The sequence below is a fragment of the Ovis canadensis genome, chromosome 10, assembly GCF_042477335.2.
Source record: "Ovis canadensis isolate MfBH-ARS-UI-01 breed Bighorn chromosome 10, ARS-UI_OviCan_v2, whole genome shotgun sequence".
NCBI lineage: Eukaryota > Metazoa > Chordata > Mammalia > Artiodactyla > Bovidae > Ovis > Ovis canadensis.
In genome coordinates, this window is record NC_091254.1 from 32,168,434 (window position 1) to 32,180,914 (window position 12,481).

The window sequence follows — 12,481 nt, forward strand, 5'->3', positions numbered from 1 at the left end:
TTTTGTTTTTACAATGAGTGTGTATCATTTTCACTTAACCAAAGGTCTCTTTTTGTAAGAAAATGCTAGTTTCATCAAGCATATAATATCAAAAACAGAATGAAAGGATGCTTTCTGCTTTTGGAGTTCATCAGAGAAATAATCATGCAGTATTCAAGGTTTGTCTCCAGTTTCCTTCTTACGAAATGTCCACCCCATCAACCTGGAGCATGTTGCCTGAACACGCACGATGTCAACTGGTGGTCAGGTAACTAAAGATGTTGATAATGTCAGGGCTCAGTTAGCATCATGAAACTCAGGATACTCCTGGCCCTTTCATTGCATTCCCCTCTATTTGGCTAAACAGATCAATTTCCACATAAAAGTCAACTAGATTCTAGGGCATAAAGAAGGCACGTGGCTTTTTTGATGAACTGCAATTGCTTCAGAGATTTACAAAGCTGTAAGTATCATAATGTTCACTAGAAACTATTTAGTTAAGCCTCTCAACCCTAGATGTTTGTTTACATCCCACTTCCAATTCCTGTGTTTACATTCTTACAAACTGGATGTGATGGAGCCTCTCTCAGTCCTACTGAAAATGTGATCTGTGTGGACTAATGCTGATCCATGGACAGTTCACAAACCTCAAAGACAGAAGCAGATATTTTAGGGTAAGCATTTAGAAACCTTTATAGCAGTTTGAAAGAGCAATTTTACGCTGTTGAATCAAAAATAAGTAAAAGAATCCGGGCTTATATTTTGCATGCTTTTTAAAATTTTATTTCTTCAGTAATAGTTGTTATTACTAATAGTGTGTTATAAAAGAATCAGTCCATGATAGATTAAAAAGGTATAAATTTCTAATTTTTAAAGAAAGCTCCTTCACCTCAGTTTAAGGGGTGAAACTTATTTCCAGCAGTCTGAGTATATTAGCATATTAAGTTTCCCATTGCTGCCATAACAAATGACCACCAATTTTAGCAGCTTAAAACAACACAAATTTATTTTCTCCCAGTTCTATGGGTCAAAAGTCCCAGTGGACTTTTCTAGTTTCTCAGCTCAGCCTCACAAAACTAAAATTAAGGTGTCAGCCAGCTACGTACACTTTCATTAGGAATGCATCCAACTGTTAGCAAAATCTAATTCCTTTCGCTGTGGACTGAGCCCTTTCCTCACTGTCAGCTAAGGGCCATCTTCAGTTAAAGGCTCCTCTCCAGTCCTTGTGCTCTGAATTCTTCTCATGTCTGGAATTCTCAGCTTCTCCTTTGAATGCATCTCTCTTGCTTCCATTTGGAGGCTGTTCTCTGCTTTTAAGGGCTTGGGCCTTGCTGTGGACCGAGTATCTGTGCCCCCCAAAATTCATATACTGAAATTTAATGCCCAATATGATAGTCTTAGGAAGTAGGTCTTTAGGAGGTGTTCAGGTCATCAGTGGAAAGCCCCCAGGAACTAAAGGATTAGAGCTCTGATAAAAGGAACCCCATGGAGCTCCCTTACCCCTTCCAACATGGGGAGAAGGTATCAACTATGAACCAGGAAACAGGCTTTCACCAGACACTGAATCTACTGGTGCCTTGATCTTAGACTTCCCAGCCTCTAGAGCTGTGAGAAACACTTTTCTGTTGTTTATAAGCCACCTAGCCCGTGGCATTTCACTATAGAAGCCTAAATGGACTAAAAGAGGCCCACAGGGATAATCCTGGATAATCTTCCTCTTTTGAAAGCCACAGCCTTAATCTCATCTGCAAAGTCCTTTTGTAATGTAACATAAGCACAGGTTAGAGGGATTAGGATGTGGATGTCTGCGAGGGGCTATTATTCTGCTGACTGCAGACAGGGCAAGGTGAAGTCCAGGAGAACTCACATATTTGCTCTTCAAGCAGAGAACCGAAAGGCTAACATGACAGGAATAGACTATAACGAAGGAACGGCAAACAGTGCAGGTGACTGTGGAGGACTCATCAAACTCCTCCAGGAAGCTGCCTGACCGGATCCTGACAAGGTGGACCCTAACTGTCTTGTGTCTCCAAGATGGCTGCTTACTGAGCACTTTGCTGCCGCTGCACCATCAGCGGAATCGTCAAGTGAAGGCAGGCAAATGGGGGTGGCTCCCCTTGACTACCTGAAGGGGAGGCAAGACGCAGGAATACAGCAATGTACACACACGATTGAAACAAGTGAAAAATGGAAAGAAGCTGGTTATGTGTGAAGAAACAAAGAGTTGTCCATGATCTTACCTCCTTATGAGGCAAAGTTGTGAGTAAGAAAGCCCTTCAAAGTCTTCAGAGCAGAAAAAGATGCTGTCGGAGCTGGCTGTTTGAAAAGGAGAACGAAGACCGCCACAACCTCAATTCCGAGAACATTCAGACGGTAGGTCAAATCCTGGTGCTCAAGGACACTCGGCTTTATCCCGTCCCTCCTGCATCACTGCAGACAAGCCTTCATTGCCCAGTTCTCGCCTCTCCAGGCTGTTGCTTAGACGCCCCCGTTTACATCATTGTTATTTCATCCCTTCACGTTCACCACTTCGTTTTAAATCAAACGTGAAACAAAAATTGATTTCCCAACCTTTCATCTTCCTTCATTTTATATTGCAAACCTCTAAATCTCATTTCAGGTTATCACCACACGATAAATTACATACATCTGAAAATTGATTTTTCCAAAGGTCTTTTCTCACCCTTTACGTTTCAACATGACCAAAAAGCATGATTCTAATTACAGCCCTGCACACCTGACCCTCAGCCTGCTAACATTTACGCCCATGATGTTTTAACTTTTCTTTAAATAGAATTCTCAGCCAGGCAAAGCACTCACTAAGCAGCTCACTAAAATGTGAATAGCTTCAATGTCCTGCTGGAGTTGTGAGTGTCACTTCTTTTTGGTTTTTGCTTGCTTTCTCCCTTAACATGTGTGGGTTTTTAAAATCCCACCTGCTACAAAGCACCAGTATCTATCAAGCTTACTGCCCTAGGTTCTGTAGCTGTAAAGTTGATATAATAGTCAAAATTGGCTATATTCTATGGAGAAACCGGAGAAGTTTATATGGTAGACCCATATAATTGTAACTTAAAGAAGTCAAATATTAAGGTAGGTTTTCTTTCCACATGAAGCAAGTAGGGCTGTAAGGAAGGAAGCCTCAAGACAGAACATTCATGAGTATCACAGGCACACCGCACTTAACTATACTTGACTTCATTGTGTTTCACAGATTCCATGATTTTTACAAGTTTAAGGTTTGTGGCACCCATGCTTATGGGTGCCATTTTTCCAACAGCATTTGCTCCCTTAGCGTCTGTGTCACATTATGGAATTCTTGCAATATGTCAAACTCTTCCATTTTTATTATGTCTTAATGATCTGTGATCAGTGATCTTTGAAGTCACTAATATGACTCATGGAGGGCTCAGATAATGGTCTGTATTTTTTAGCAATAAAAATTTATTTTTATTAATTTTTTGATGTGGACCTTTTTTAAAGTCTTTATTGAACATGTTACAATATTGCTTCTGTTTTACGTTTTGGTTCTTTGGCCACGAGACATCCCCAGTTCAGTTCAGTCGCTTAGTCATGTCCAACTCTTTGCGACCCCATGAATCACAGCACGCCAGGCCTCCCTGTCCATCACCAACTCCCAGAATCCACCCAAACACATGTCCATTGAGTTAGCGATGCCATCCAACCATCTCATCCTGTCGTCCCCTTCTCCTGCCCTCAATCTTTCCCAGCATCAGGGTCTTTTCAAATGAGTCAGCTCTTCGCATCAGGTGGCCAAAGTATTGGAGTTTCAGATCAAACCCACACCCCCTGAAATGGAAGGTGAAGTCTTAACTGCTGGACCTCCAGGGAAGTCCCTGCAATATAAGTTTTTTAAATGAAGGTATGTACATTGGTTTTTAGACATAATGTTATTGCACACGTACCAGACCACAGTATAAAAATATCTTGGGAAAACAAAAAATTGGTATGACTCCCTTTATTGGATATTGGCTTTATTGCAGTATTCTGGAACCAAAGCCACATTATCTCCAAGGTGTGCCTGTATGTGTGCTTGCGGGATGAGGAAGGAGGGTGTATAAGTAGACACCAGTCAGTTATCTCCACTCTCTCTTGTCCACAGAACTGACTTCTTCCCCCACCATTACATTATAATCATTCTTATCAAGATTAGTTATAGCCTGCTGCTTCAATTCCACTAGTTTTTGTCCTGTTGGGCTTCCCTGGTGGCTCAGACGGTAAAGCGTCTGCCTGCAATGCGGGAGACCCGGGTTCGATTCCTGGGTCGGGAAGATCCCCTGGAGCAGGAAATGGCAATCCACTCCAGCACTCTTGCCTGGAAAATCCCATGGATGAAGGAGCCTGATAGGCTACAGTCCATGGGGTCGCAAAGAATCGGACACGACTGAGCGACTTCACTTTCTTTACCTGACTTCTCAGCTGTAACTGATACTATCAGGGTCCACCATTCAAGCAGGTTTGAACATTAGCAGCCAAGACGCTCTCCTCTCAGTGGTCCAAGCCTCAGAACTCTTCCAAGATCCTAGATGCTGGCTGCACTCACCTTCTGTGATGGCCCACACTGTCTGTGGAATGTTTCTCTCTGAATAAATCCACTTCTTACCTATCAAAAAAAAAGACCCTAGATGCTCATTACATCTGTCGGAACAGCTATGGATCTCTGAACTCAGCACACAGTTTGCTTTCAGTACCCAGCACACATTGTGATTTAAAATATGTCAACGAACTCCTTGATATTTCCCTCTTCAAGAATGGAGATGAATTCCCTTCTTGTAGACTGAACTTAGTGGTTCTTTTTTTCTTAAGGTCTTTTTAAAAATATGTATTTATTTATTTAGCTGTGCTGGGTCTTAGTTGCAGCACCCAGAATCTTTTAATCTTTGTTGCAACATGCGAGATCTTTAGTTGTGTGCAGCACGAGAACTTGGTTGCGACACGTGGGATCTAGGTCCCTGACCAGGGATGGAACCCGGAGCCCCCTGCGTTGGAAGCTCGGAGTCTTAGCCACTGTACCACCAGGGAAATCTCTGGACTTACTGATTCGTTTCTAGTAGTGTGTCACACAAGGGACAATGAGATGAGAACACAAATATCTGAGGTTAGAACACAAAAGGCAGGGCAACTTCCTTCTTGTTCCCTTGGATCACATGCTCTGGAGGCAGCCAGCTGCCCTGTCACAAGGACACTCAAGCAGCCCTGAGGACAGGCCGACACGGGGAGAAACAGAGGCCAACAGCCGTGAGTGGGGGCCATCGTGGAAGCAGTCCTCAAACCTGCAAGTCAGTGTATCACCAGGACCACCACCCAGATAAACTACTTCCAAATTTCTGACACATACAAACTGTGAGGTTAAAATTTTGTTATTTGAAAATCACTAGTTTGGGGATAATCTATTATGCAAGAATAGAAAAAACAAGTATTACCAGGAGCCTGTATTACATCCTCTCTGAAATACCAAGCTGTCTTTAATTCCTGACTAGACCCAACCAAAACAAATGCCAGTATTTTCTGAGCTAATCACTGGCTGGCATTTTTGGGAATGATTTAATTAAAAGCTAAAGGCTTTGGACTTTTAATTATAACTTTACCACAATTCTAAATGGTTCGATGGCTCTGATTTAGTCTTTCAATGTGTAGGCTGGGAAGACAGATTATATGATATAGGTGGTTTGAATGCAGGTATATTCCATGTGTTCTCCCTATACAATTGCCTTCCCCCTCTTTGCCTCTGTCTCCCTCTCCCCACTAAGTAATTCTAGCGAGGATGAGAACGGGGCTAAGGAAACTGAGGTACACTGAAATTTAGAAACTTGACCAGCTTATACTGCTAGTAAGTAGTGGAACCAAGATTCAAACCAGATCATCTACTTTCAAATCCTGTGCTCATGATCATTGTGCTATGCTGCCTCGTGTGTGTGTGTGTGTGTGTGTGTGCACGCGCACGCACGTGCGTGTGTGATCACATTTCAAGAAATAGGTAGAAGTTCTCAAATTCACCAGTATGTTTACATACGTGGTCTACTCCTTAGTTGATATTTCCTCCCATGGTGCTTAACCTGTTAATAGTTAAATTATTAACTGTTTTATGCAATGAAGATGGACATCTACATACACACACATATACGAATTGGGACACAAAGGACAGTGTAGGCTTTTCTGGAGAAGAGTACCAGATGGCAAACATATAAACAGTGGAATTCAAGTGAAATATCTTTAGATTGCTTTATTATATGCAAATATCATTCCTAGTACACAATCTATGAATCAGTTCCTCAGAGGTATTTAGTGCAATGATAAACACATCACTTTTTACTGTGTTTACTTAAAAAGGAAAAAAAAAATCCAAATCACATTGGGAGATCTTTATTAATTTAAATTGATATTGTTAATTTTGTCTGCCAAGTCCTTAGTAAATAGACCCTTATTTGATACAAACTTCCAGGTTCTGCATAACACAGGATCATCATGAGGACTAGCAGTTATCAAGAGTTTTGTAATGATTAAAATAATGTTCAAACAATTCATAAGTTACTTCACCGAAATACTTAAAAGAATATTCTGGGGAGTGTTTGAAAGATCTGCTTATAAATAGTGACTGATATACTTAGTTAAGTATTTGGTGCTGAAGATAAACACTTCTTATATAAAACATTGTTTTAATACATTGCTCTACTGATGAAACTAGTTTATTAGATATAATACATTTCTAACACTAAAGAATAAAGCTTTATCTTCATATTTACTTTATTCATAAGACTCTTATCAATGAAGAATGCTGTACCCAACAATAATAAACTGGCATACTGCAATAATAAACTGGCATATTCTGTAAAAGTGAAAAAGAAAGCTGCAACAGAACAGACCAGATAACTGCCTTACACATTCTTTACACAAACAGCCCCTTTCGAATAGAAATAAACGCGGACCAAACGCTTTTAGTTTTTATGCCTAGGTGGTAATTACAAAGCTGCACACGCTTAAGAGAAAAGGAACAACAGTGATACAGAACACAGTATTTTTAACAATTATAACACATTTAACATCCTCAGTCGACCACTGGATTCTCAGATCAGATTGGCAACTGAAATTTCACATCCACCTGGGCTTGCTTGGCTAAGGTCACTATCTCAGAGAGCTTCACAACCTGAAAGGAAAAGAAGACAATCTTCGTCTCTATTTTCACAAGAACACGGAATCAGAACAATTGGTCAATGCGAAATTAACTGCATCTTCAATCCTTTTCATTTAAAACATCTGGGCTACTCTGATATTGTTATAAACTACTTCACAGTCTCAGAAGCATCTGCCACTCTGGCATGCATCCATGCTAGGCTGCTTCAGTCATGTCCAGCGGTTTGCGACCCTATGGACTGCAGTCTGCCAGGCTCCCCCGTCTGTGGGATTCTCCAAGCAACAATACTGGAGTGGGTTGCTGGGCCCTCCTCCAGGGGATCTTCCCAACCCAGGGATTGATCCCATGTCTCTCACCTCTCTGGCGCTGACAGGAGGATTCTTTACCACTAGTGCCACACGGGAAGCCCTTGCCACTCTGAGGATGACAGTCAAATCTAACACTTCATAACCTGCATATTATAACCCACACTAGATTCTATTCACATATATAAAATCAGAAGGTATTAGACACATGTCTTATATATGTATATCTCTTTTTCATTGCCCTATTTATATCTTTAATTTTTCCCTCTTTTTAAATTGAAGTTTAGTTGATTTACAATGTTGTGTTAGTTTCAGGTATACAGCAAAGTGATTCAGTTACTCATATATAGATTCTTTTCCAGATTCTTTTCCCTTATAGATATTGAATATAGTTCCCTGTGCTATACAGTAGGTCCTTGCTGATTATCTATTTTATATATAATAGTGGATATATGTTAATCCCAAACTCTCAATTTATTCCTCTCCCCCTCCCTTTTACCTTTTGTAACCCTGCGCTTGTTTTCTATACCTGTGTCTGTTTCTCTTCTGTAAGTTCATTTGTGACATATTTTAAACTCCACATGTACATGGTATCATACAGTATTTGCCTTTCTCTTTCTGACTTCCTTCACTTAGTATGATGATCTCTAGGTCCATCCATGTTGCTGCAAATGGCATTATTTCATTCTTTTTTATGGCTGAGTAGTATTCAATTGAATATATGTGTATGTATATATACTGCATCGTCTTTATCCATTCATGTGTTGATGGACATTTAGGTTGCTTCTATCTCTTGGCTACTGTAAACTTGCTGCTATGAAAACTGAGGTGCATTTATCTTTTCCAATTACAGTTTTCTGCAGATATATCCAAGAATAGGATTGCTGAATCATATGGTAGTTCTATTTTTAGGTTTCTGAGGAACCTCCATACTGTTTTCCATAGTGATTTCACCAATTTACATTCCCACCAAAAACCTGTAGGACGTTTCCCTTCTCTCCACACCTTCCTCAGCATTTATTTATAGACTTTTCAGTGATGGTTTTGCATTTCTCTAATAATTAGCAGTGTTGAGCATTTTTTCATGCGCATGTTAGCCATCGATCTGTATGTCTTCTTTGGAGAAATGTCTATTTACATCTGCTGCTCGTAACTATCAGAGAAGGCGATGGCACCCCACTCCAGTACTCTTGCCTGGAAAATCCCAGGGATGGAGGAGCCTGGTGGGCTGCAGTCCATGGGGTCGCAAAGAGTCGGACATGACTGAGCGACTTCACTTTCAGTTTTCACTTTTATGCATTGGAGAAGGAAATGGCAACCCATTGCCTGGAGAATCCCAGGGACGGGGGAGCCTGATGGGCTGCCATCTCTGGGGTCACACAGAATCGGACACAACTACACAATGCAATACTACACAACGCAAAGCACACCTAAATAAAAGTTTGGGGAATTCCCTGGTGGTCCAGTGGTTAGGACTTAGAGCTTTCACTGCCAGGGCCCAAGTTCAATTCCTGGTCAGAGAACTAAGATCCTGCAAGCCACATAGCATGGACATAAATAAATAAATAAAAGCTGATTTTTAAAATATGTATATAATCCTAGAATGTTGGGATAGGAGCTTGAATCTAGAAGTTACTATTTTACTTCCTGTCAGTAAGTTAACAATTATCAACCTGAATTCCAATGTTCTCTCTATAAATCTATCTGAGAATATTCAGCTGGTACCATACAAAATATACAAATTAAACATATCTAAAACCAAACAACAAATTTAGCTTCTCTCCTCTCCAGCAGAATAGTTAGGAGAAGGTTTTAGACACCTTGAGTTCAGATCCCACTCTGACGTTTACAACATGTGATCCTGAATAAGATTAACATATCGAGCTTTTGTTTCTTCATCTATAAAAGTGGATATTATATCAGCGAACTTACATTAAGTCAGGTAATAGTGGAAGGGGAAAAAAAGGCTTAGAATTGCATGCATAATAAATTATAAGTGGCAGCAACTGCTAATATTATCATCATATTATTAATACCGTCATGACTTCCATAACCTCCTACTCACTAGAAAAACACTACAGACACAACTTAAATCAACTGTTCACTTTTATCTTCCACGGTTTATCTGATCAAGCTCCTACTGATTCTTACCCTTTCTCGCCATGTCCAAAGAGCTTTTCCTAATTCAGGCTCTCACTGCAAACAAGCATATTTTCAGAGAAAAGTTCTAACCTACTCATTCCCTTCACCTCACCTCACATCTAATTACTGAACTAGCCAGACTCCTACTATCCCTCACTCTTTCCTTCAGCAACTGATCCCACATCTCAGTGTCAAAGCAGGCTTTCTGAAACACTTTCTCCCTACCATACCCTTACTCAAAATCTTAATTTAAACTCAGGATTGTGTGTAAGTTCACAATGAACTGTCCATGAACTTCAGATAAAAGTCAAAAGTTGGCATTTAGAAACACCTCTGTTTCCACTACAGAGTATTCACCAAGATATAGTATTAAATAAAAGAAATGAGGTAAGATACATGTTACCATGATGTAATGTGGGAAAGTGGAGAGATATATGTATACACATACATACATACCGTATTTGTGTTTTTAAAGAAAGTGAAAAGATGAACTAAGAAATTCTAATAAAAAAAATAATCTGATTACCTATGGGGAAGGAAGAAACAGTAATAGGTATAAAGGCTAGCTTCTCTGAATATATCTTGTTTTATACTTTGACTTTGGAACCATGCAAATATTTGCAACAAAAAAAAATTAAGCAATTACTTTAAAATAAGGAAATGAAACTGCATCAAAGTGGGATAAAACAAAGAACTATTTCACAAGAATTTTAGAATCCAGCAAATTTGGGGAAATACTTCAAAGGACAAAAAGAACTGTGGACACAAATCTACTACTCTACTTTCAGTAGACATATTGTTGGTATCATTATTATAAAACTGTTCTGTTTGTATTGAGGGACAAAGCAATGAATATTTATGTTAGCATGGAATGGGAAAAAAAAGAGAAACACATCAGATAAAAAAAATAAAACTGTACTCCTGGATTTGGAAATATCAGTACGTGCTCATGTATTTCTCTCTTTAAAAAATATGTATTTTCCTAGACTTGTAACTTAAAATCTAGAAACCATGAACAACCCAAAAGTTATAAGTACCCTTAAGGTTTAAATTGTGATATATAAACACCATTTGGCTGATTTCAGGTCAGCAGCAAGAAATGTAAAAACGAGCCTGAAACACCTCATTACACCAGAAAGCATATCATAGGACGTGTGAGGAGTCAACGTGAAGAGGTTCTCACTGACCACAGATGGGATAATCTAAGAATCAGTAAAAATAACTAAAATGGACTGAACCACATCAAATGTATTGAAATCCATGAGTTCAAAATAGGATGTGCATACATGCATGCCATGTAACACACAACACACACCTAAAAACAAAAACTAAGAAACAAAAAAGCCTGTGTTACTGTCATAAGCCATACTGGAGGCACTGATACCATCAGCGCCTTAGCATCATCAACTCATGTACCTGAAATGATTTATGCAAATTTAAAGGTTTTAAATATCTACACAAAATCATTTAAAATTTACTTATCAATAAAAGCAAAGAATCAAGTAAGTATCCTGCCTTTTCTAGGCAAAATGGGCACCATGACAATAAAATAATTGATACAAGAAAAGTTTCACTTTTTATATGTATTCCATATAATAAATAATTACAGAATTAGAAAAATCACCACTTTTGCATAAAATGTTACATCTAAGTTATAAGTGTCAAGGACTGCTAGTATTATCTGAGCAGTTACTTGACATTTATATACCTCTTTATGTACTTACACAAAATCAACAATAAAATATTCTTGCTTCCCGCTCCCCAAAATCAAATACATATACGATCAAGCCTACAGACTGAACTACCAGTTTACAGGGAGTATAGGAGCAAAGGAACATGTTAACACATTACTGACCAGGGGATTTTTTGCAGAAACTAACACCTGTGTCAGACTTTATTTTTGGGGGCTTCAAAATCTCTGCAGATGGTGACTGCAGCCATGAAATTAAAAGATGCTTACTCCTTGGAAGGAAAGTTATGACCCACCTAGATAGCATATTCAAAAGCAGAGACATTACTTTGCCAACTAAGGTCCATCTAGTCAAGGCTATGGGTTCTCCAGTGGTCATGTATGGATGTGAGAGTTGGACTGTGAAGAAGGCTGAGCACCAAAGAATTGATGCTTTTGAACTGTGGTGTTGGAGAAGACTCTTGAGAGTCCCTTGGACTGCAAGGAGATCCAACCAGTCCATTCTGAAGGAGATCAGCCCTGGGATTTCTTTGGAAGGAATGATGCTAAAGCTGAAACTCCAGTACTTTGGCCACCTCATGCAAAGAGTTGACTCACTGGAAAAGACTCTGATGCTGGGAGGGATTGGGGGCAGGAGGAGAAGGGGACGACAGAGGATGAGATGGCTGGATGGTATCACCGACTTGATGGACATGAGTTTGAGTGAACTCCAGGAGTTGGTGATGGACAGGGAGGCCTGGCGTGCTGCGATTCATGGGGTTGCAAAGAGTCAGACACGACTGACCAACTGAACTGAATGCCTGTGGCCAGCAATATATTATGTAAGTTAATACTGAAACATTCCAGTGAATAGTGTTCAGGTAACAATGTATTAATACAACTCTGGTCAATAAATTGTTAAATGTCACCCCATAGATACAATCATTAAAATCCAGACTATAGGAGACACTACTAGCCCATCAGCCTGTTTTGTTTTCAACAAATAAACTTAAAAAGGGGGGTGGGGGTGGGCAAGGGGGAATCTATAAGGAGAAATTTAGTGATATATTAACCAATTGCAAGCATAGATTTATTTTGATCCTAAATCTAACAAAGATCGTAGGCAAAGTATATTTATGAAAATCAGAGACGTTTCAACACTGACTCGATTCTTTTTTATAAAATATAAACCTAATACCACTATCCCACCTGAAATAACAATAATTCCTTTAT

General features: G+C 39.5%; 1 protein-coding gene across 1 annotated transcript in view; it reads right to left on the bottom strand.

Annotated features, from left to right (window-relative positions):
- Positions 1-6,208: 6,208 nt before the first annotated feature.
- The window catches only part of SUCLA2 (succinate-CoA ligase ADP-forming subunit beta), a 58,972-nt gene continuing 52,699 nt past the window's right edge, over positions 6,209-12,481 (bottom strand). Inside the window, exon 11 of the mRNA XM_069601314.1 lies at positions 6,209-7,144. Coding sequence (XP_069457415.1) covers positions 7,070-7,144 — 75 coding nt within the window. The 3' untranslated portion in view covers positions 6,209-7,069. The remainder of the gene's footprint in view (positions 7,145-12,481) is intronic.